General features: G+C 42.2%; 1 protein-coding gene and 1 long non-coding RNA gene across 3 annotated transcripts in view; one reads left to right on the forward strand and one right to left on the reverse strand.

The window, feature by feature from the left end:
- The window catches only part of ANTXR1 (ANTXR cell adhesion molecule 1), a 246,617-nt gene that overhangs the window by 113,310 nt on the left and 108,407 nt on the right, over positions 1 to 24,900 (forward strand). Inside the window, exon 13 of one of the 2 annotated variants that reach the window (XM_033239294.1) lies at positions 20,298 to 21,333. The exons of the other annotated variant lie outside the window; for it this stretch is intronic. Within the exon in view, the coding sequence (XP_033095185.1) occupies positions 20,298 to 20,348 (51 nt within the window). The 3' untranslated portion in view covers positions 20,349 to 21,333. Of the gene's footprint in view, positions 1 to 20,297; positions 21,334 to 24,900 lie in introns of those variants that run through there. 2 annotated transcript variants of the gene reach the window in all.
- LOC117099782 overlaps positions 1 to 24,900 on the reverse strand; it is a 211,724-nt gene that overhangs the window by 20,950 nt on the left and 165,874 nt on the right. The gene's annotated exons all lie outside the window — the stretch shown is intronic.

A 24,900-nucleotide genomic window follows, 5' to 3' on the forward strand; every position in this document is an offset into this window, starting at 1 on the left:
AGCAAGGTAGCCCATTGTAAATGGTACAGATGATGGGAAAGTTTTACTTGACCAAAGCAAGAAACTAGGATTGTGTCAGAGAAGTGTTACCACTGAGAAATGTCCATGTCTCAGACATCTGGTCAACCCTCAGTCTGTAGGCCTGAGTAGGACACCACCAAATTTTAAAAACTGTATGCAGAAGCATTGAAATTTCTTCAAGTGTATCCTGTCTGATTCTGTTGAAAACTGACCCTTCTGGGACCTGCCAACCTGCAGGAAATGATTAAAATACTCTAAATCAAATAACTCCATTCCAGATTCCTCCCAGCTATTGAGTGATCCAACAGTTGGATCTGTATTTCTCATTATGTCTGACCATACCACCAAGAAATAGCCACTGCCTTTGAGACCACAGAGCAGGGGAAGTGGGAAGAGGAGACATCTCAGGACTAAACTTGTGGTATGGCAAATACAGGGCTACGACTTTAAATCATAGGCCTCTAATTAAGAAGAAAAGGTGTCCTTGCCAATGCATTGCAAAATTAAAAGAATTTTCCATTGAGTCCCACTGCACCGTCCCAACCCACACCACCTCCAGTTACATCTTACATCTCCCTCATGTGAGCACATGCCACTAAATCTGCTCTTCACTTGACCCTTGATCAAGACCACCTCATAATATATTCTGCATTATTCCATTTTCATGTGAGAATGCTGTATTAGTTTACAACAAAATTATAACCACTCTAAGATTTGTGATCCAAGTTCTTTCAGTCATGTATTCAACACATATTTATTGATATTTATTGACATATTTATGTGCGAGGTACCACTCTGGGTGCCTGGGATATATCAGAGAACACAACAGATAAAAATACCTGTGTGATGGGGGAAGGGCAGACAATGAGTAATACGTATAGTGAACAAAGTACATGCTATGGTAAAAGGTAATAGATGCTATAGGATAATTAGAGGAGAGTGAGAAGATTTCCTACTACCTAGGCGAGTAGGTTCCAGTTGTAAATAGAGTAATGGATACATTGAAAAGCTGGTATTTGGATAGCGACCTGGATAGTGAGGAAGTTAACCATGAGGCTATGAGAGCGTGGGGAAGGGTGGGATATCCCAAACCAAGAGCCCTCATGCTAAGACCCTGTGGCCAGCGATCCTTGGTGTTCAGAGAAGAGCAGGTAGGGAGTTGCCATCCCCAGGCACCTCCATGCCTGCTGCTGTCCTCATTCCCTCTCAGGATAGCAGCAGGCAGTGAGGTGCCTGGGGATGGGATGTGCGGGGTTGTGGAAGGACCTTGGCTTTTGAGCAGAGGAGCAATATGGTCTGACTTCTATTTGGAAGATTACTCGGCTGTGGGTAGACAAAGAGACAAAGATAGAAGCAGTGTGATTTGTTAGGAGGGTTATGGCAACACTTTAGGCAAAAGGTGTTGAATGGGTTGAATCAGGGGAGGGCAAAGAGGTGGAGAGAAGTGGTCAGAGTTGGATATATTTTGAAAGCAGAGCTAATGAATGTTCCAAAGCATTGAATGTAGGGTTGAGAGAGAGAGACGAATCAAGAATGTCCCAAGGGTTTTGGCCTAAGAAACTGAAAGGATGGAGTTGCCATCAGCTGCCAGACAGGAGGAAGACAGAGGGAGAAGATGATTTAGGGAGGAGGGGGAAAAATCAGGGAATCTGTTTTGCTGTGTACTGGTTACATGACCTTGATAAGTTGTTTAGCCCCTAGCCAGGTGCCATGGCCCATGCCTGTAATCCAACACTTTGGGAGATAGAGGCGGGCGGATCACTTGAGAGCCAGTTCAAGACCAGCCTGGCCAATATCACAAAACTGCCTCTACTAAAAATACAAAAATTAGCCGGACATGGTGGCACACGCCAGTAGTCCCAGCTACTCTGGAGGCTGAGGCAGGAGAATCAGCCTGAACCTGGGAGGTGGAGGTTGCAGTGAGCTGAGATCACACCACTGCACTCCAACCTGAGTGACAGAGTGAGACTCCCGGAAAAAAAAAAAAAAAAGAAATTGTTTAGCCCTTTCGTGCTTCAGTTTCCCAATCAATAAAACTAAGATAATAAAAATTTACATCTATCAGTATTGTGAACACTAAATGAAATAATATTTGTGAAGTATTTGGCAGAAGACCTAGCAGATAGTCAGTGCTCAGTCATTGTTAGCTGTTTTATAGTGGAAGCTTAATGAAAAAATTTTTAACTAATTTGAGATTCTTCCTAGAGAGCTGGCTGTTTAATTCAGTCTCGTTATAACCAAGGGGCTCCTCTGAGACAACATGTATCCAGCAGTACATGTTTATCACTTGACCAAGCCCACATGATTGAAAGGGGGACGAAGAGATGGCCGAATTCATCCAGAAAAGGGGCCTTGTATTCAAACATAAAACTCCAGTCCCCAACCAGGTCCTACACACTAGCTCAATTTAAAGGCTGAAACTATCACTGGGCAAAATAGAGATGCAGGTGGAACGTGTGGATATCCAGAATATGAAGTAAGGTCTTGGACTTGCGTTTGTTTCTTGGGAAGCTGGTTTGGAGGACAAGGTTTTTCAATCAAAAGTGATCCCCTGGGTCTGAGTAAAGGGATATTGTCAATGCCAGTCACAGCCTGCCCAGTTCATCACCTGGAATCAAAAATACTTTTAAAATATGTAGTTGAGACTTTTCTTTTCTCACTTATTTGGTGCCCATTTGGACACCTGTGTCACAAGTTTTCGTGGTCTGCAATGAATAACTGTTGCCTGAGCCAGAAGCAGAAATTCCATGGAATTTCACAGGAAAGTGATTTTTCCATCCAACGGCTAAAAGATTCCTATACAAATGGTAAACTTTGGTGAGCTCCATGACTATAGAAAATGGTCAAACATCCAGAGTCCTCGCCCACCAGATATTTAAATACAGCTATCTCTGTAGTCTTAACTGCCTCACTTTTCTTGACCAAACTCTGGCCAGAGGTTGAGAAAATTACTAATATAGTGCTGCTTTAAGAGAAGTATTGAAAAGAGATTTGTCCTTTTGAACAAAGCAAATTTTAGAAACATGAAGAACTTTTCATGAAGATTATTTTCTTTTAGATACTTAAAAATTCTATATTTCCCAAAGTGTCCAAAAATCAGGAAATCAATCAAGTATGTCTTGAACTCCTACTTTGTCTCCTAGTCACTGTCCTTAAGGAGCTTAAAATCCAGTTGGAGAAAGAGTCCAACAAGCATATAACAGAGTGTATAATAGGCCGGGCGTGGTGTCTTATACCTGTAATCCTAGCACTTTCGGAGGCTGAGGCAGGCAGTTCACAATGTCAAGAGATCGAGACCATCCTGACCATCATGGTGAAACCCTGTCTCTACTGAACATACAAAAATTAGCTGGTGTGGTGGCACGCACCTGTAATCCCAGCTACTTGGGGAGCTGAGGCAGGAGAATCACTTGAACCCGGGAGGCAGAGGTTACAGTGAGCCAAGATTGCATCACTGCACTCCAGCCTGGTGACAGAGCAAGACTACGCCTCAAAAAAAAAAAAAGAGTGTATAAATGTATAATAAAGAACAAGATCATCTGAGTCAGGTATAAATGCCATAGGATTTCAGAGTGGGGAAGGATAAGTGAAGGCAAGAAGAGTCAGGAGAGCTTCATGGAGAGATAACACCTGAGTGATTTGAAACATAGTAATTATAGGTGAAGAAGTGGGACAAGGCCATGCCCTAAAGAGACACCAACCTGAACCAAGGATGGATATGTCTCTGAGCACAGTTTGTTCATGGGCTCTCCCAGACCGTGACTTTGTTGTTGTTGTTTTTCCTTCTCGTTTTGCATCCATTTCTGGGGCCTTTCAATTTGGGGCCATTTCTCAAGCTGGCAACTATCCTCGTAGGATGTACGCTCCACACCCTTAATCTTGAACACCCAAGATGTGACAGTGCAGCCCAGCTGATGCTCATGCCTGTTAACTCTGATCAGGATTTGCTTTGTACTGACTGCTGGGTTGGAAGGTCACAATCTTCGAAGAAAAGAAAGTAACCTAAAGTCAGACATAAGGTTCCAAATTCAACATTAAATAAATGAAGAGCCCTGTTTTTTCTCCTAATTTATATGAAAAACAGCCTGACTGCAATAGCAACAAGGTTCAATAACTTTGAACGGATCCATGTCATATCACTGTTTAGAGAAATGCCATTTGAATGAAACCTGAAATTCAACAGACTCAGACCTGAGACATCAAAGCGAAAACAATGGCTCTATAATTGCAGCATAATGGAGGAATTAAGAATACAGATCTTAATTTCACATCCGAGTCCCTTGACTTTCCAGGGTAATCTTGGACAAGCTTACCTGAAGCCTGTTTCAGAAGCTGTCTCGCATGTTTATAGTAAAGATTAAGTATATAAGGGGCTTGAGGTACATAATAGTCTGTCAAAAAATGACAGCTGTGTATTAGGTTTTTGACCTCATTCTCTTTCCTTGCCAAGTAAAAGTCTAATGGCCTGCCCCATTAGATTCACTGTACATGTCCTGTGGCTTATAAACAGGCTATCTCCCCCTGATTAAGAAGCATGCTCCTTTTGAGTCTCCACGATAAGCCTGGATTTTAGGAGCAGGCTGGAAAAAAACCTTGAAGATGTTGCCCACAGGACAACTAGGAAGAAGAACACCAGTAAATCAGATGTAGCGATAAGTCAAACAAAACTGGGTGGCAGTCTGAGTCTTTACTACTTTTGAAGAGGTTTCCTCAATAAATGAATCAAGTAAATAGTAACATAGGGAAATATTTAGACAAATTAAACACATGAATTAAAGCAAGTGAAGTTGATACACTATTACCACATGCAAAATTTCTGTTGCCTCAAAAAAAAATTTTATCATGCCTGGCATATTTGGAGGCATTTTATCAAAGCAGGTACATTTCATGCAGATGACATCTGCAACCTAAGAAAAGGTTGCATACAGACGGTCTTCCAATGTCCTTCAAATTAGCCATAACTCAGAGTGGTTTGAAGTATGGCTTGCTCTCTATGGGGATGAACGTGGTGCCAACTTGTTTCCCAAGATTTTTGACCATTTTATTTCTCAGATTTTTATTAATTCAGACTGGTCTTTTCCTGAACTAGTGGTATATTTCTAAAAATATTTGTTTGGTGAAAAGGAGAGAATATTTGTGGGTGGGTGAGTGGGTATGTATGTGTGTGTGGGTGTGGGTGTGTGTTTGAGAGAGAGAAAGAGACACTGAAAGAGACCTACAATGCACGGGACACCCCTGGCCCCACTGCACAGAATTATGTGGTCCAAAATATTAATAGTGCCATGGTTGAAAAACTTAAAAATTGGCCATGTGCGTTGGCTCATGTCTGTAATCTCACCACTTTGGCAGGCCAATGTCGATGGATCACCTGAGGTCAGGAGTTCGAGACCAGCCTGACCAACATGGCAAAACTCTGTCTCTACTGAAAATACAAAATTAGTGGGGCATGGTGGCACATGCCTGTAATCCCAGCTACTTGGGAAGCTGAGGCAGGAGAATTGCTTGAACCCGGGAGGCAGAGGTTGCAGTGAGCTGAGATCTCACCATTGCACTCCAATCTGGGAAATAAGACTGAAACTCTGTCTCCAAAAAAAAAAAAAAAGGAAGAAAAAGAAAAACTAAAGAATCAAGATTTGGGTGGGGGGAGCCCAGGATTCTGCATTTTAATAAACTTGCCAAATACTAAACACACAGGATGAAGCCATGATTAAAATCCATTTAAGAAAAATGAAGTATTCTTTTGATTCACTCCCAATTCCATTCATTTAAGAATCCCAAGTTTTTAAATTCAGAATCTTGGGATTCTTAAATGTTCTTTTGTTCTATTCTATATGTGCTTTCTTTGGGGCCCCTTTTTCTGATATAAAGATAGGAATTTGCCTAAAAAAAATATTTTAACCCAATATGACAAGCCTAGGGACCTTCTCACTTACATGTTGCCAGACAAAGACTTCAAAATTTTCTCTCCAAATTCCTCTTTTCCATATTCCAAGTTGTGCCTTCACTTCCTCCTCTCACACAAAGGCCTGGAGAGCCGCAGACTTGTTGTTCATTGTTTCAGGAAGAAAGACCCTGTTAACGTCCAGCTTATTTTCACCACTTCATGGCTACACTTGTTTCTTCATAGGAAGGCAGGCCTCAGGCTGCCATATAGAGGTAGTTTATAGCTTTGGAAACAACTGGAGAATTGTCATAAAGAAAATGCAGACATTGGAAAGAGCAGTTGTCTCTCAGGCATAGTATTGCCCCTATGTTTCTTGAGGCAAAACAGACCATCTTGTTCACCGTCACAACCCAGCACCTGGCACAATGTCTGCACATACTCATTACTCAGCAAATAATGATGGTTGAGTGAATAAATGAATGAACCCAAGCAAGGGTCATACTGGTACCATGATGGCACCTGCTGGCAGGAAAGAAAAGGAGCCAGAAGGAGGTAGAATCAGAACAGGGGGCTCTGAGTTGGTTGGGAGGTAGACTTCAGAAAAGGATGGCCAGCAGGCGTGGTGGCTCATGCCTGTAATCCCAGCACTTTGGGAGGCCAAGGCAGGTGGATCACAAGGTCAGGAGGTCGAGACCATCCTGGCTAACACAGTGAAACTCCATCTCTACTAAAAATACAAAAAATTAGCCAGGTGTGGTGGCGGGCACCTGTAGTCCCAGCTACTCAGGAGGCTGAGGCAGGAGAATGGCGTGAACCCGGGAGATGGAGCTTGCAGTGAGCCGAGATTGCGCCACTGCACTCCAGCCTGGGTGACAGAGCAAGACTCTGTCTCAAAAAAAAAAAAAAAAAAAAAAGATGGCCAGCAATTCAATCTTCATATCCAAGAAACTTGAGCATAATTTAATAGGGGAAAAAAATCTGCCAGGTGAGAAACTATAACCAGCATTCCCAGGACCGGCAATAGTCAACGATATCATCATAAAAGCACCAGCGCCAGTAGGAGCAGACCCCTGCCTGGGATGCAGACTTGGTGGAAGGGTGTAGAAATAGCCCACTAACTGGATCAAGATTCTGGGCAGGCCTCTAGTCTGTGAGGGTCTGCGGCGCAAGGCTGGAAGCCAAGCAGAACCATAGAGACTGACAGACTCAAGATCACTCCAGAAAAGCTATGACCCAGGGAACATTGGCATGGCCTAAGCTCACCCTGGAATACCAGAAACTTAGATTACAGCAGTTCAGCTATTCTGGATGCTGCCGGCTGGGGCTGTGGGTGCACAGTCTGCTTTGGTGAGGACTGGCTCAGACAGGGATGTGCTGGAGCCTAGAGATGGAGGCCACAGTGGCTGTAGAGGAGGGCAGTGACCACCCCCCACCGCTGTTTTTGGAGGCAATTTCCAGGGGTCTGTTTTCTAAGTCAGTTCAATTCCATTACCAGTTGCTTTAAAGCAACGACAGAGTACAAATCCAGCCTGTTTTTGTAGTCATTATGACTCTCTAGGTAAACAGACAGCTGGCATGGCTGGCCTTGCCAAAATCTCTTGAATTTCACCAGCCTGGTAGGGAGTGAATCCAGTAGCCTGTGCTGAGTGGCAATCTCACCTTCCAACATAATAAAAAATTATTGCATACTCTTCAGAGAAAGTAAAAATCAGAGACATTTTTTCTTCTATTTCTTTTCCAAGGTCAGCAAACAGTCCATCAATCAAAGTAGGTAGCTGTCTTTGGGATAGACAATTCATTCCAGTGCTGTATGCATGTGGGCCTCTTTATTAAGGAAAGAGGGATGGGGAGGAGGTTGCTGGTGGCAAATGGAGTCAATGATATCATAACAATCAGGACCAACTTATTTTAAATCTATACTCTGGGCAATGTGTTAGGGACTCAAAGAAGAATAGCCAGTCCTTGCCCTCCAGAGGCTTACAATACAGTTACCAAGGCAGGATATATTACTCAAGGAGGTAAATATTATACAATTTGGGATATAAAAGCAAATATCACACAGGTATCCTGAATATCCCCATCTGTTCCAAAGACTCATGAGCCTTTAGGTAAGTCAGTGGACACAAACATGGCATGCTCTGAGGAGTGTCCACTTTGTGGGCCTGGTGAGTTACTTCCCAGTTACCCAAGAAGGCTTTTCACCCCTTCTGCAAAGTGAAGCTGGACAGATTATTCCAGAAAGTCAGGTATAACAAGTAGGCAGCTCATGATTAGCCCACTCCCAAAACTCTATCCCATGAGTGTATTTTCCCCAACAAGACTCTCCCCAAACTGTTTCTCAATACCAGGAAACAACCTCTGAAGAAAAGAAGACTCTTCCAAAAAAGCAGTTGCAGAGGACAGAATCAGAACTCACTGACTTTCTCCTGTAGGTTCCTTAGCCCCAACATTATTCCACTTCCTGTCCAACTCTCCCACACTCACTGCTTCTTACTCATTCAGTGTCACATAACCTAGAAGAATGAGGCAAGACTGAACCGGAAGGGAGATAGGAGATTTACCTTGAAGAGGGTTTGAATGACAGAATATGGAGTTTGGGCAATGGGAAGCCATTTGAGGGAAGCACAGTGCATTATTTTAAGAGGATTAATTTAGTACGTGTATGCTTTAAGTATATTAATGATAACAAAATGGCATTAATTTAGATGCCACTGATCTGTGAATTTGGTCATCTGGAAAAGAAGTAGGCTCTAGTTTACTTTTCCATTATTTGGGCTAAAGGAATTTAGTACCAAGAGTGACCAATCCACAGCACTGGGGCTACAAGTGAATCATGAGAGCCTCATACTCAGCCCTTGAAAAAGAACTGCAACTGACACACTTTGTTATTTCTGTAATTATAGGTGATAGGTCCTTTGAAATATGTGGCTTAGCAAAACACAGAGGAAAGGCTTAGAGAGGAAAAGTGGGCTTTGGGATCAGATCAGTGTGGCTAAAATCATGGTTCTGCTACTTACAGGATGTATGACTTTAGACTGAGATAATGTACTGAGAAGGGCTGGCATGGGACCTGACACACAGTAGATGCCCAATCTTAGTTTTCTTGCACTGATGTTGTGGTCTCTATGTGAATTTGTACAGTGAGATGGTTTCCAAAGACTTTGACTTCTGGTTGAATTAGCAGAAGTATAGTATCTGAAACTAAGGAGGTGATGGTGAAGTTAAACTCTCAACTTGGTGAAGTTAAAATCTCCATTCGAATATTGTGTTCAGTACCAAGGGCACTCCAAGGGAGAACACAGATAAGCTGAGTGTATGAGAAACACTACCAAATATGGTATGTTATGTAGAATATAGAATTGGGGCTCTTTAGCCTGGAGCATACTTAGCATAGAAACAATATTCAAAGGGCTGTTCTGAAACACGTGCAGCTATACCTGTAGAGCCCTATTCTACAGATTATTTGTTGTATAGATCCAAGAGGTAGAACAGGCTCAAAGGAACAGTTTTTGGCTCAGTTTTTGAAAAGACCTTTTTAATTAGCTGCATTGGGTGGGAATGAGCTCCCTATTACGGTTGCAGTCAAGCACAGGCAGCAGGACAACTTGGCAGAATTATGTAACCACCATTCATACCTCAGAGGGGGGATTGGAGTAGAAAAGCTTTCAGACTCCTTCTGCTGCTGAGAGGCTGTGACTGTAGACCTAAAAGTATGTTAGGAAAGGAGTAAACTAAATACTATCAGTCCTGTACAGTATCATGAATAAGTTTGGTTCTCACATTTTGAAAATCAATCTAAGAGAGCTCTGTTGGTGATACTGGAGACAACTTCTCTTAATGCAGTTCAGATTGGCCAACCTCCACCTAATACAAGTGGGATCATATTTCAGACCAGAGTACTTCAAACTCCTGAGAATAATCTGTTTTCAAGTAATCTCAAAACACACCCTGTAATTTACAAACAACACATTAGTCACAAATCAGTCTCCTCTATTTATTAGCCAGTCTCCATAGAGCCATCCATAATTCAAGGTATTTTTCTTACAGCGTCCCAGTATTTTTATTATTATAATTACTATTATTATTATTTTAACAAGATGGCTTGTGGTTTTACATACGATCATTGGAGATGGTAAAAGACCACAGGAATATCAGAATGCAGAACTCAGATCTCAAATATTGTTTATGAACCGAAATAAAAGTAGTTTGCCAACATCTCTATTTTGACAACCCTTGTAACTCTTGTTATATATAAAAATATCTTTTAAAATATGTTTTGGATGATTCTTGCTGATTTGTTTTTCTTGGATGTTTGAGCAATTGACTTTCAATATTTTTATATCTAAGTATTTTAAAGAATGTTTTCCCTAAGTTTGAAGTTTCCTTGTTTTGAGAGTAATTGAGAAAAAAAAATATTTTTCTGAATCTATACTTTTGAAAACACTGAGATAAGCAAATAGATGGTAGAACTAAAAGTTAAATCAAAATAATCCATAAGCAAAATAAATATAATGGACCAAACTCAGCAGTTTAAAAACACAGATTGACAGATTATGTTTTTAAAATATCCAGCTATATATGATTTATAATAAAACATATATTCAATAAAACATAAGGATGCAGAAAGATTGAAAATAAAGGCGTGTGAAAAGTTTTATCAGTCAAATACCAAAAGAAAGCTAGTATAGCTATATTAGTATTTCATAAAAAACTTATTGGCAAAAAATTATTGGTATAAAGAGGACCGTTACGTAATGTTAAAAGGAACAGTTAACCTAGAAGTTGTCATAATTCTGATCTGCACTTCATGACACATCCTCAGCATATATAAAGCAAAAATTGATAGAATTGCAAAGAGAAATTGATAAATCCACCATCACAGGAGGAGTTTTCTATACAATGCTCTCAGTAATTAATAGATCAAGCAGCCAAAAGAATTAATAAAACATAAATGATTTGAAGAATTTAATTAAATATAATCTAGTGGACACATGATAAAGCCCCAGCATAACATTCAAAATAGGGTCCAAAATTTTTTGGTTGCATAAAATGAAGAGTTATGCAACTGTAAGACTAATGACAAAAATATCATATACTTTATCAAATCTAAGACACACTTTTCTTTCCACATTTTAACATCTCTAAAATTGAGATGTTTCAGATCATAATAATATATCATGATATCATGAGATGTCTTTTCCCTAATAGCTCATAAAATAATAAGACATCCTACCACAGATACATCTGAAATGCAAAGAAATATTTTCTATCAGTCTGTACTGTGCCAAAAGTAAAGATAATGAAATATATCGTGAATGAAACTGATCAGTCACTTATATTCCACTGCCCACTCCCATTCACAGTGGAAAATAAGAACTCTAGCCTTTTCCCTTTGGAGAATGGCTTACTGTATATGGGAAATCTGCATACAACAGAGAATATCTATTCTTTTTTAAGTACAAAGTACACTCTTACACTTTAAAAAAAAGCAGTCATGTACCATAAGCCAAGTCTCAACAAATTTATAAAAATGACATATAGATCATATTCTGGTACCAAATAAAAAACAATTGAAATCAATAGCCAGTCAAGTTACCAATGAATTTTGGAAATCTCATATATTTTGAAATTTCAGACATACACCCAAAGCATTTATGAGTCGAAGTAATATCATAATGTAAATTAGAAAATACTTAGAGCCGACCAATTATGAAGATGCCAAAACCAAAATTTGGAATGCAGCTAAAGTGGTCCTTACAGGGAAGTTTGTCATCTTAGGGGTCTATGTTAGAAAAGAATAAAAGTTTAAGACAGTTAGCCAAGCATATGACTCAGGAGATTAGAGAAGAATGACAGAGTAAGCCCTTTCAAAAAAGAGAAGGCCAAAACCAAGAAAGAACAGAATAGAAAACAAGATAAATAGAGAGGTAACAAAGAAAACTATTAGTTGGGCATAGAAGAGGTAAAAAGAGAAATAGGTGTGTATAGAAAGAACTGTGTACTTGCCTGTCAATCTGGATGGGAAGATAAGCTGAAGTCAATGCTGTTATGGGTTCTGGGCAGTGCTGGAGAGAAATCATTAATCAAGAAAACACATGCAAATGGAGTTCATCCGTCACCTACCCCTAAGTCTCCTTCCTAGAAAGGCTTTGTACACAAAATGGTTGCTATAAAGTATGGTAAAATGTGTACATTTTATTCTCCCCCATTTTTATCACCAACTAAAATTTGCCAAATTACTATGAAACTCTCAATTTGCAAAGCTGTTTGTCCCTACAGCAGTCTCTGATCACTATGTTGTTTTCTTTTTTTTTTAAGTTTATGGTTCTACTTTTTCTGGTCTCTCACTTCTTGATATCATACCTGTGTTTCCTAATCTAGATTCTCCCCTCTACACTTCTAATTTGACAGTTTAAGCTTCTGGGTACCTGAATATCAGAAAACCAAGCTTACATAAATTGCATATGAAATAAGGATTCCTAGTCTGTAAGAACTTGAGAGAAAGTATATGGCTAAGAACCCAAGCTTTAGTGAAAAACCAGTGTGTCCGTTTATGCCACCTCCTGGGTTATTGAGGCTATTCCAGATAGTTAGTCGTTTGGGTTGAGCATTCTGGTTCAGTGAATCCATTTGAGAGAAGCACAATTATAGGAAGAAGTGCAAAATCGAAAGAGGATCCAAAAAGTTATTGGGAGCCTGGGCAACACGGTGAGACCCTATCTCTACAAAAATAGAAAAATTAGCTGGGCATGGTAGCATGTGTGCATGTAGTCTCAGCTACTCAGGAGGCTGAAGTGGGAGGATCACTTGAATCCAGGAATTCAAGTCTGCAGTGGGCCATGATTGTGCCACCCTATGCTGAGACCCTGTCTCAAAAAAAAAAAAAAAAAAAAACGCCAGGCGCAGTGGCTCACGCCTATAATCCCAGCACTTTGGGAGGCCAAGGCGGGTGGATCATCTGAGGTCAGGAGTTCGAGACCAGCCTGGCAAACATGGTGAAACCCCGAATCTACTAAAAATACAAAAATTAGCCGATGTGGTAGCAGGCATCTGTAATCTCAGCTACTCAAGAGGCTGAGGCCAGAGAATTGCTAGAACCCAGGAGACGGAGATTGCAATGAGCCGAGATCGCACCATTGCACTCCAGCCCAGGCGACAATAGCAAGACTCCATCTCAAAAAAGAAACAAGAAAACAAAATTGGTAGAGGGGGAAGGAGTTGTCAGTGGGAAAGAGAAATGGGAGGAGGAGGAAGAGGAGAGATTTAATAGTTTGGGGAAAAGGACCAAAAAGCAGAGAAAATCTGAGAGGATCTCCTTTCTGCCAACGCTAAAATAATTGTCAACTATTTAAATAATCCAACATTGGCAAAATCAGTGAGCTAGGTTATCTGAGAATGGGAGGTGACCCACCGGGATCATGTTATCCTGGTTGGCAGCTTACAGTCATATTGCACTAAATTACAAGTCGCCCCAGCGTCCTTACGTGTATTTTCTAATCAGGATAGTATTTGGGACTGACAGGATTTATATCGTTTGCATTCCCAGAAAGCAGTCAAACTCCTCCCTCTGTTCCCTACAGAATGACAAGGTCCCATGAGGGTATATAAACACCTTTCCTCTTGCAAAGCAGCCGTCTTCTCACCTATTCATTAGGGCATCAAGGAAATGCAAAAGGCAGAGAGTTAACTTATTTCTCCTCAAAAGAAGAGTCAGTGGCACAAATGATACATAACTGGCATTCCTTTGCCATTACTGAGGCTACTAAAGCAGATGGTAGTTTATTCAGGGCCCCAAGCAGTGGGTTTCATGTTTTGTTTCATTTTTTAAAAAAATAAAAAGCACTTGAATAAGTGACAACTGAAATATTACTGGGTTTCTTTTCAACACAACCCAGCATCAGGGAAACCGTTTCATTTGCAAGCTGAGGAAATATGAAAGGGCAATTTTATTTTACCTGCATCGCCCAAATTTACAGACTTAAAATACTTTATAGGTATCTATAAAGCACAAGATTCTTGAGATCATATATAAAAGGTGCAAACTCAGCCAAAGTAAATATCTACAAAATGCTCCTTACGATGGAGTTTGACCTGGCAGCCTCCGTTAGCCCCTACCTACTGGCCTTAAAATTTGTGAATGTACTGACCTCTAACAGATAAAAATGTTGAATGGCAGTTTTGTATTTCAGACATCCTCGCTCTAAATAAAATTATGTCCATTCCTACTCTGTGCCTTTAATCACATTTCATTTTCCTTCTGGAATGCCCTCTCTTCTTTCACCTATCCAATTTCACTGTGGCCTTAAGGCCCAGCCCAGTGCTGTCTGGACCTGCCCCAGGATGACTCAGTGGCCTCTGCAAGCCTCCTAACTCCCTCTGCTCTGAGTTCAGGCACTGCAGATTGCAGCAGCTTTGAGAGTTTAACTGTATTTTACCTGTACTGCTCTTCAGGCAAGCCCTGAGAATCAGTCCTGACTTTGTAATTGGACTCTGACAACCTCTTTCAGGGTTAGACTCTGATGTCCATCTTTCTAGGCCTCCTACTGCTGAGCATGCATTAGAAACTCAATGGGAAATAATTTCTTGGTTTCTTGACACCCTATTACACAGTTTAACGACACTGCTTTAAGGAATTGATCACCATGGTTACATCTGGTTGATCATAGATGACAGATTGATGGTTGATCATAGATGACAGATGCTCTGGTAAGCATCTGTCTTTTTGAGGCACCACCCAAATTCACCTTTCCAAGTTCATAATCTAAAGCAACAGCCCACGGTATATTGTAGATGATGTTTACTTACCAATAATAGGTAACAGTGATGCCAACTAATACATGAGGGATGATCAATCAGACCAACTGAGCATATACATTAAATAAATAGCTACATTAATGATAAGTAAACAAATTGCTATATTTAATAAAACAAAAAATGAAAATGAGACAGCAGCCTTTCTCTTCCAGTGTCATAATATTGGAACATTACTAAGTACCTTCTCTGTAATGCTATTTCAGCACCCCACTTCCAAGAACTAAAGTACTCCAAGTACTAACAAGCTACATCTTGTCTGGATTAGTCTCTGAAAACTGGTTTTGATTAACAAGCTCCATGCATTTTATGGAGAGAAAGGAAAGTGCTGAATGAATCCAAGATTTACTTTAATCACCTTCACCATCATAAGTAACATGAAATGTCATGACTGGGTCAGGGTGACAAGAGTACCGCAAGAGTACTTATCACCTTCTGTGATAAGGGCCTCAAAGCTTGAGTTTGTAGGAGTATGGCATCAATCCTCCCCTTAATTGCATATTAATGATGGCTTATCTCAGTCCTTTTGGTATTATTCATATAAGGCATAAAGTAATAAGATTTATAGCAAACTGGGATTTACACATCCATATGATTTCTGCTCCTTCAAAGGATTTGCTTTGGAAAACCATATGCTTTCTCCAACAATGCTGTCACTATTCCAAATACATTCTGCACTCCTGCTTTGAAATGGTCATAACTTTAAAGCCACAGTATTTGAACATTCTCAGTAGGGGATTAGGGGAATATCATCATCATTTGATTTCTAAAACCCCAAAAGCTGTAGGAACCAGTTCTGGTGAATGATGGATTATCAAGCTCAGAGCCTCCTTCATGAAAAGCAAAGCATGACTAAGAGATTATAAGATTTTCTTCTGGGGGCCTATAAACTGACTTTAGAAAGAGTCCCAAGGGAGGTGTTTCAGAATTGCTTTGGTCTATGGCTGTATCACTGGAGGTAGTCTCCAACCTCCAAAGCCACTAGATTGGAGATAATTAGATTCATTTGGATGTGGGAGTTCAGTTATGTTCACTACATGAACAGCCTCATTGCTTTATAGCCATGCTTTTTAGAAAGAGTTCCACAAAGGTTTAGGTACCTAATACTTTTTCTATACTGCCCCACTTTGGGTTAAGGAATCTACTATCTTCAGTGTCTTATCAATTTAATTGCCATCTCTAGCCCAAATTACCTCTCAGGTGGCCAGAATGAATCATAATGTTTCATTATGTTACCCTCATTTACGGTTAATCAACTTTGATCAAGGATATTAAATTTACCATTTGAAAATCCACTTGGGTTTCCCTTTTCTTGACACACGGATGGCAATCTTAAGGGCGTGAATTTCTCAAATGTGTAATCTGGGACCACCCACTAACACCATAGCTCTAGTCACAGTTAGTACAGGGTTGTTCACAGAAATCAACTTCATTTACGTTGGCCAAGCATGAGCACATCACCAGGAATTTGGCTTGGACGTAGAAGGAAGGGGAGGATGGAAAGGGAAGTGCCATTTTTTGAAAGCTGGCCATGTGCCGAGATCTCTGCATACCTTGTCTCATGTCATCACAGAATGAACCCGGGAAGCAGGAATTATCTCAATTTCACATACGTAAAGAAAAGGAAGTCTTACATTCATCCGTCCATCATTGGAAAGATTTACAGTGATTCTGAAGGGCAGGCAGGGGAGTTTTAGGTTTCAGGGGCAAGAGCAGTTTTCAAAAGTCTTTGAGTCCAGTGTGCACAAGTCAACAAGCAGTACCTGGTGTGCAGGAGTACTCGTGGGTGAGTCTGTCTTGGGTCTCGACAATTAGCAATTGTGTGACAATCATTCTGTTTCCTTCTGCCTGATCCTGGGAGACATGTCAGTAATGGATGTGCAAGAGCAGGTCTGTTTTATGTCTTAATATAATTTAAGATGAATTGTATTAAAAAAAAGGCTGATGAATGAATGTGTCAAAGTGGGTTAACTGTGTATATTGACTTTCATGTCATCCATCTGTCATGAATGAATGATACTTTGCAGTGGGCTGGTGTATGACAGTGAGGACCTTAGGGTGTGAAGGCTTTTTGCCTGGTCCCAGCAGCATCGGCCCCTTGAAGTTTGTTTTCTCCCACTGCCTCCAGGCCCCATTGATACCCCGAAATAGATGCTGGGTTATGAGAACCAGCGAAGTCCCCTATGTCGTCAGTCTTAAAAATAATTTTACAAGTCCACATATTTGTTCCATTCTTGGAGTAGTTTTAGTGTATGTCTTTAACTACCAACAGTATAAATAACTTGACATCATAAAAAATAAAAAAAAAAGGAAGGCTTAAAGAGGTTGTGTAACTTACTCAAAGCCCACATATTAGTAATTAGAAGTTTAGGATTTGGATCATCTTTTCCTGCCTCCAAGGCCCAAGCTCTTTGCAATGAGGTTGATGCCACCATTAACAGGAATGAGACCATGGAGGGGAACTGAGCAGCCACAGGAAACAGGCTCCAGCGCCATCCCTGCTACCCGCTAACTATAGACGGCATCAGCCTGCTAAATCCTCATTCCCCTCATTCTAATAAACACTTGAATGGCATTTAGTGGCAATTTGTATTTGAAACACTGTACTATGTCTCACAGGTACAAATATGAGTAAAGCAGATATGTGTCTTCTAGGGGCTTCTAGTTCAGTGGCAGAGACAAGAACATAATAATATACTCTAAAAATAGAGTAGATGGTAAGATAGAGCTTGATTAGGATAAAAAAAGAGCACAAACGCAGAGTTCAGTGGTGGTATTTACTGGTCTCTGTTTCCCACTCAATGACAAGGTCCGTGATTGGCAAAACCGTGTCCATTTTACGCTCTTGTTCTCCAGTACTTGGAGAGGGCCTAGCACATGGTAGGTGTTCAATAAATATGTTAGGTATGAATAAATCAGGTGGTGCCTGAGCCAAGACTTGAAAGATGAATAACAGATAGCCAAGCAATGATAGTTAGAAAGAGTGTCTCAGGGAGAAGACCATGACAGAAGAGCGGGGTATGTATGGGAAGCTAATGCCATTTAGTTCTGTGAAAGCACAAAGTGTAAGGAGGGAGGAGGGAGGGGGAGGTGCTGGAGAGATAAAAGAGGGCTTGTATGGGCTAAAGACTCAAAGCCTTGTACCTAACAGTCCACAAATAGATTCCAGGGATTTCATGGATCCCCTAAAATAGTAATAAAAAATGCGTGAGCCTGTGCATAAATGTGAATGTGTACTTTTATGAGGAAAGGGATGTATCACTTCCACAAAATTCTCAAATGTTAAGAACTCTGTGGGCAATGATGAGCTATTAAAAAGTTCATGGGCAGGCAACCCTATCAGAATATCATTTTAGGGTTTAGAGCCATAAATGGTTCCAACTGCAGTGTAGAAGATGGAATTCCTGACAGTAATACCGGTGGTGGAGAAACCAATAGAGATCGCTGCAATAGTCCAGGAAAGAAAGAATGAGATCCTAAGCGTGATCAATGATATTGGAGATGAAGTAGACAGGGGAAGATCTGAGAAGTATTTAGATCAGAGGATCAGGATATACGGATGGCAGGTGTTATATTGGAGAAGGAAGAGAGGGAGGAAAAGGCACCTGAGGTTGACTTCCAAGTTTCCAACTTGGGCTGATAAATGGTGCCATCAAATGAGAGGAGGAAATCATGTAGCTTTGAAGAGGAAAACAGTGAGTTCAGTGTGAACAGCTGAGTTTGACATATCAATAGGACCTACTGGACAATTGAATGGTCCTGAATATGACCCTGAAGCATGAGGAGAGATCTAGGCTAGAGATGATGATTTAAGTCATCCCTATCTAGATGAGACTTTAAACTATGGGAGGAAATGAGACAACCCATGGAGAGTTTTAGAAAGAAAACCAGCCATGGGCAAGAATGGATCCATCAGTCGCACAATATCATAAATGTACTTAATGCCACTGAATTGTACATTTAAAAATAACAAAATGGTGTATATAGCTCCGCAATTTATAAAGAGGAGAAAAAAGATGACTTCCTAGGGCATGCTGACATTTAAAGGGTTAAGTACAAGAAGAAGCCCATGAGGAAAGTGGAAAGGAATGGTCAGAGATAAGAGGGAGACCGGGAGAGTCACAGATGCCAGAGGAATAGAATTTCAAAAACATGCAGGGCAGAGTGGGCGGATGAGTTAGATCATCCCTAAGGTGCCTACCAGAAATAACAGAATATATAAGCTCTGGAAGAGAGAGAATTTTGATCTCTAGGCTTGCCCATCTAGAACTGCTCAGCAGTAATAGAATGGCTTAAATTTCATCTTTCAAAATAAAACTTGCCCGTGCTTTGCCAGTTTTGTCTGGGCAGGAAACAGCTCAGACCAGCTGCTTGGGATGGTTCTAAATTCCACTCAGAGTACTGGAATGTGATGCCTCCGAGGCGCCAGTCCTGTGAACCCCTTCCTGGTGCTCACAGAGGGACAGCGGCAGGTGTGCAGAGGCCTCCAGCCTCCATCTTCCCTCTGCCCAGTGGCTGATGCGCCTCTCACTCTGCCCTCAGGGTCTCCCCTTGGAGCAGAGTGAAGCAGACATAGTTCCTTGATCTCTGCTGTTTCCCTCTCACCATGACTGTCTTTGTAATTAGAACAAGCAGATTGCCATTGAAGTCACAAGGTTAGTGGAACAGAGCTGCCCCCGCAAAAGGGTCTCTTTCCCTTGAAGGCACTCTAAAGTGCTTCGTAGGCACCCTCACTCTGTACCAGAGAAAGGGGGAGAGGGAGTGGAAGGCAGGCCCCTGGGGAGCCTCACATCATCAGCTGCATCCCCAGGTGCCCCGTGGAGGGGAGAATCCAGAGAAAGACCTTTGCTGGCTCTCAAGAAGCTCTAATGGGTCCTCAGCTATTTTCCTGTCATATTTCTGGCAGAGATTGGCTAATATCTCTTCAATGTGGCAGAATCAACCTACTGTAATTCATTGTTTCATGTTAAATGTTTACAAGATAGTCTAACCGTGGGAAAGCATCCAAGTATCTTCGGTGGCTTCAGTGATACAGTGTTGCTACTCAGAATCTGCACAACCTAGCAAAGGCTGTAGAACTACAGCAAACCCACCAGCCACCAGAGAGGCTTCTGATAACCTCATCCTTCAGAAATTGACCATACTGTTGTTGTAGAAATATAATTGTTCTAGTTACCGGGACCTATCCTGGGGTTAGTTAAAATAGGAGATATTGGGGTCACTGTTGTGAGAGCAATAAAGCGTGCCTCTTTCCTGCCTTGATTGTGAATAAACTGAAAAATGAGGCCAAAAAATGATACATGAAAACCTCAGCACAGCATTACTGTGAGTTGGAGATTTTGGCTGAGTGTGGCAGCAAACAGGCTGGAAACTGAAGCCCAGAGCTAAATAGATTTACCAGTCTGATTGCAGGCAGGGGGCCTGTCCAGGGAAGGTGCACAGCCAGAGGCAGACTTATGGGGCCTGATTCACTTAAGCTTTAGGGACCCTCACTTGTATGGGTCCCTGCTAGGCCCTTCTAAGGCCAGGGGAGCGGCCCTTATAATTTTGCATTTGTATTTTTATGTTCTCTTTCTTAAAGAGCCTCCACAAAATTGCATCAGACCCCACAACACCTGCTTGCATGGAATAGCAGAGAATACCGCCTGCTCCCTCCAGGCAGCACACTCCCAAAAACAAGGAGAGAGGAGCCAAACATGATCCGTTTACACTTTGCTTATTTACTGAATGAGTGCAGGGCAGAGACAGGCCTGGAGTTACACACACTGAGTGCCCCAACATGGAAAGAAACGTTAGGAGGGGCAGGAAACATTCCCTCCTTAACCAACACAGTTTTCAAGGCCTCACTGGAGGCACTTCATCAGCTCCATAGTCACCCCACGCGATGGGCATCAGGCAGAATCCTGGCGCAGGCCCAACTTTGAGCTGGAGGATTTCACAGTTTCTTTATGTTGAACTTCCCCCAGTCTCCCACTAATCCCTCTCCATTCTATCCTCCTCCGTTTCCCGCAAAACAAAACAGAAAGGAGCAGCAGTGTTTGCTGCTGTATCATCCAGAAGCCTGGTTCTCTCCCATTATACAGCAAACAAGCCCTGGCAAGATATTTCACTCCCGCCCCATGCCATGCATTAAAAATCCAAAATTGCCTACATTCCACCTGCCAAGCAAGAGATACTTTCATTATTGAAGTTCCAAAGGTATACCTTTGAGAACAATGCCTCCTCGTCTTAAAAGAGAGGTCCTCATTTTGTGAGATGGGCGTAGAGGGAATTAAAGAAAGCCATGATGCAGGGATTTGGCCATTCAAGCCGGGCAGCCTTCAGAGAATGTCATCCCTAATGACACATGCCCAAAGGAAGGAGCGGGGCTGCGCTTGTCCTGCCTTCATATTTAATATTGCCTGTCTGCCTCCTTAATAGTGGGCCTCTGTGTGAACATTTGACGAGGCTCAAAAATATTCCATTGAAGAAAAAAAGGATGATCCCCCAACAGGAAGGTGCACCCCCATGGGCTGCCTGCTTGACCACAGAAGTGCTTCCAGCTCCAATTGCTCATGAGAACTCCCCCCACCACTTGCTGTTAAAATTGTTAAAATTAAAAGCCATGTTGATTTTTTAAACTTTATTTCCTTTTTTTTTTTTTTTATAAAATAAGAATTGGACTTGTGTTGATACTTAGGCTGTTGAGAAAATAACATTGGTAAGACTCCATGTGTGGCTGTTTGCTGTTTCTCCCCCTCTGGAATCTTTTTCGAAGGTTTGTGGTGAACTACATGTAGGGGCTGCCTGGTAAGGGCAGGTGGCACTGCCAAGGACAGCAAACACTGAGAATCTGCTGGGCTGGACAGGTCAGCTTCCGCTCTCATCTGTGTCATAAAGTGAGGTCCATGCAGGTCCCCACTCCAGACTCCCCCTGCCCAATGCGAACTCTCAGATGGATCACGGAGAATGGATCTGAACGTGTGGGTCGGGGAGCACCCATTCTCAGAGCTGCCTTGCTCTGAGATGAGGCCTGGGCAGGCACAACTCTGCAAGGGGGACCTCTGGCCCAGATGGTCTCACTTAGTTCCAGAGTGGTGTCTATGCGGCCCTAAGGTCTCACCTGTCCTGGCCACCCTTTCCCTGGTGAAGAGGGAGAACAGAGACCAAGCTCACACACCAGTCCTGAGTTAGGCTGTGAGCAGTGGTCCCAACGCTCCTGGGGTCCAATCTAGGAAGGAGATCTTGGGTGCAGGTGGCGGTTAGCACAGAGTATGCCAACAGACAGTGAACCGGGGCATAAGAGGGCAGCATGGAGGCCAGAGCCCAAGTAGTCGAGGCAGTCTGCCCCAGAGTAAAACAGTGCAGAGCAGAGCCAGGCTGTGTGGGGTCAGGCTATGCCGTGTGAGCTCTGCTGCACTCCATGTGCCTCCCAGCCACTGGCAGAGCCTGCTCCTTAGCACCCGGGTGTCTTCATCTTGGAACATCATAAAGATGGAAAAGGACTGGTTTAGCATAACCGAACTATTTTGTGAATGAAGCAAATACTATTTACTAAACAATGCAGATGTGCATCTATTTCTATTCTAATATTGATGTACATTCAATAGGTAACTAGAGGCTTTCTCACATTAGCTGTCAGTCCCTCTTCACAAGGTAATTGATTAAAACTCCAAGCCAAGAATCTGAAGGGAAGGCAGCCTCTACCATGGTCCCCCTCCCTCTCTGACTTTCCTCTGAAGTCCACATTCACCCATGCTATGTGCACATCCACGCTGGGTCATGTGAATGAACTGCTTCTATCAAAGCAGAAGGAGCAACTGTAAACATGGTCTCAACTTCTGTTGCATCTGCTTAAAGTTTAGTCTTTAAAGTACAGATATTTCTTAACTAAATTGTTATAAATCTGAAGTTATAGTGTAATGGTTAAGTGTGGGAGGGGGTGTCAAGGTTCTAAAATTAGACCACATGGATTCAAATCCCAGTTTTGTAACATTAACATTGTGAACATATAAAAATAAGTATGTCCATAGGTGGTATGTGGAGGTCTTGAGTGAGTTACATATCTTCACTGAGTCTCAGTTTTCCTTATCTGCAAAAGGGGGTAATGGTTCCTACAAGGCTGTTTTACCGAGGCTCACTGAATTAAATGAGAGAATGCATAGATAGCACTGAGCACAGTGGTTAGCTCTTGTTAAGTAAGTTAGCACTGAACACAGTCGTCAAAATGCAAGCGTTTCAAGAGTGACCTCGGGAAATGACACTGCCCAGAAGAATTGGGCAGAATTACAGCTGTCCTACACCTGGGCCTTCTATTCTGAATCTTTCCCTCCTCCAGTCCATACTCTCCAGTGTCCACAGCATTTGCTTTCCAAGAAGCAAATCTGATCACGATGCCCCAGTGTCACCGGGTTAAAGCCACTAAGGGTTCCCCTGGGCTCAGGATGGAAGCCACACTCCTCAGCCTGGCTTGTGTGTCCTCCCACAGTGGGGACCCCACCTCCTTTCCACCCGCACTCATGCTGTGCTCCCAGCATGTGGACCTCTACTGCCCCTGCCCCACCCCAGGCATTTGTGCTTGCCTTTTTGTGCAGGAATGCTGACACCTCCTTGGCCCTGCTCTGCAGAGTGTCACCTCCTCAGTGAAGTGCTAGTTCCCAGACACTCAGCTCTTCAGTACTTGGCTACTTGCTAAGAACAATAGCCGGCTAGTCTGCTGTGAGCTATGGAACCAAACTGCCCACGTTTAAATTTTGGCTTCTCCACGTGGCCATCAGCAATTTTCTCTATCTCTCCCTGCCTTGGTATTTTTAGTGAGATGAGAAAGACAATATTATTGAATTCACAAGATTGTTAATGAGAATTAAATGAGTTAGCATAAGGAAAGCATGTTAGTACGTAAACCCTGCTTGGCACATAGTAAATGCTCAGTGAATGTTCACTGTGCTAGCAACAATGTTATTATCCTCATTGTCATTATTCTTATTCAACCAAAATGTAAGCTCTTTAAAAATAAAGACTGCCTATTTTGTTCACTACCTGACACAAAAGGTACAGGATGTACAGCTCTTGAGTAACGCGTAGAACAGTGCATGTGGTTAATTGTTTATATGAATGCCCTGGCCCCATTAGCCAGTGGAACACGAGCATCTTAACTAGCCAATCAATCCTGTATTTCCTGGTTCTGCTTAATGGGGAAAGAATAGACCCTCAATAAATGTTTCCTGAATGAATAAATAAATGAACCTCTGAGGTTGCATGTACATGTTATCTCCTTCTAAAACGTCAGCTTTAGCTCTAAGTTTATCAAAAAGTCATGCCTTTCCTTCTTTTGAACTGAATATCCAGTGGTTTCTGGAAGATCTCAAAAAACGGACAGTACATGACTGGGCGCGGTGGCTCACACCTGTAATCCCAGCACTTTGGGAGGCTGAGACGGGCAGATCACAAGGTCAGGAGATCAAGACCATCCTGGCTAAAATGGTGAAACCTCTTCTCTACTACAAATACAAAAAAATTAGCCGGGCATGGTGGCGGTCGCCTGTAGTCCCAGCTACTCGGGAGGCTGAGGCAGGAGAATGGCGTGAACCTGGGAGGCGGAGCTTGCAGTGAGTCGAGATCACACCACTGCGCTCCAGCCTGGGCGACAGTACCAGACTCCGTCTCAAAAAAAAACAAAAACAAAAACAACCAGATAGTACGTTTGGGGGCTTTATCCCAGAGCTGTCTCCAGAGGAGGATAAAGTTCCTCAAGGAGTGCCTGCCCCATGCATTTCTACCCACCGAGACCCCCTTTCCTGTACCTCTCCCCTTCCTGAGCCCCCCGCCCCCCGGGCTATCTTCCTCCACCACAGCCAAGGGAACTGGGCCTCATTAGGGGGACAGTTTGTTCCTCATTAGGGGCACCAAGCTTGGCTGGAGAAAAGCCAGTCATCACTTTATCCAAAGCCAGGAAATCTCCCAATGTGGAAGCCTCCACTCTCCCATTCTGCACCAAGTCCTTCACTCTCACTACTTTGTGGAAAGCCTTCTTCTAGAAGGAAGTGAAAAAATTCCCCCAAAATATATCAGCCCTTCTGCTTTAGTTCATCCACCTAAAGTGAAAAAATAAAACCAGGGAGAGGGGAAATTGTGTATAATGTGAATAAACATAGTCTGTAGACTTTATTGAAGTACTGCTGTTTTGTAAGCCTCTCACTGACCAG

Source organism: Trachypithecus francoisi, unplaced genomic scaffold, assembly GCF_009764315.1.
Source record: "Trachypithecus francoisi isolate TF-2019V2 unplaced genomic scaffold, Tfra_2.0 Lachesis_group17, whole genome shotgun sequence".
In the NCBI taxonomy this organism is placed as follows: domain Eukaryota; kingdom Metazoa; phylum Chordata; class Mammalia; order Primates; family Cercopithecidae; genus Trachypithecus; species Trachypithecus francoisi.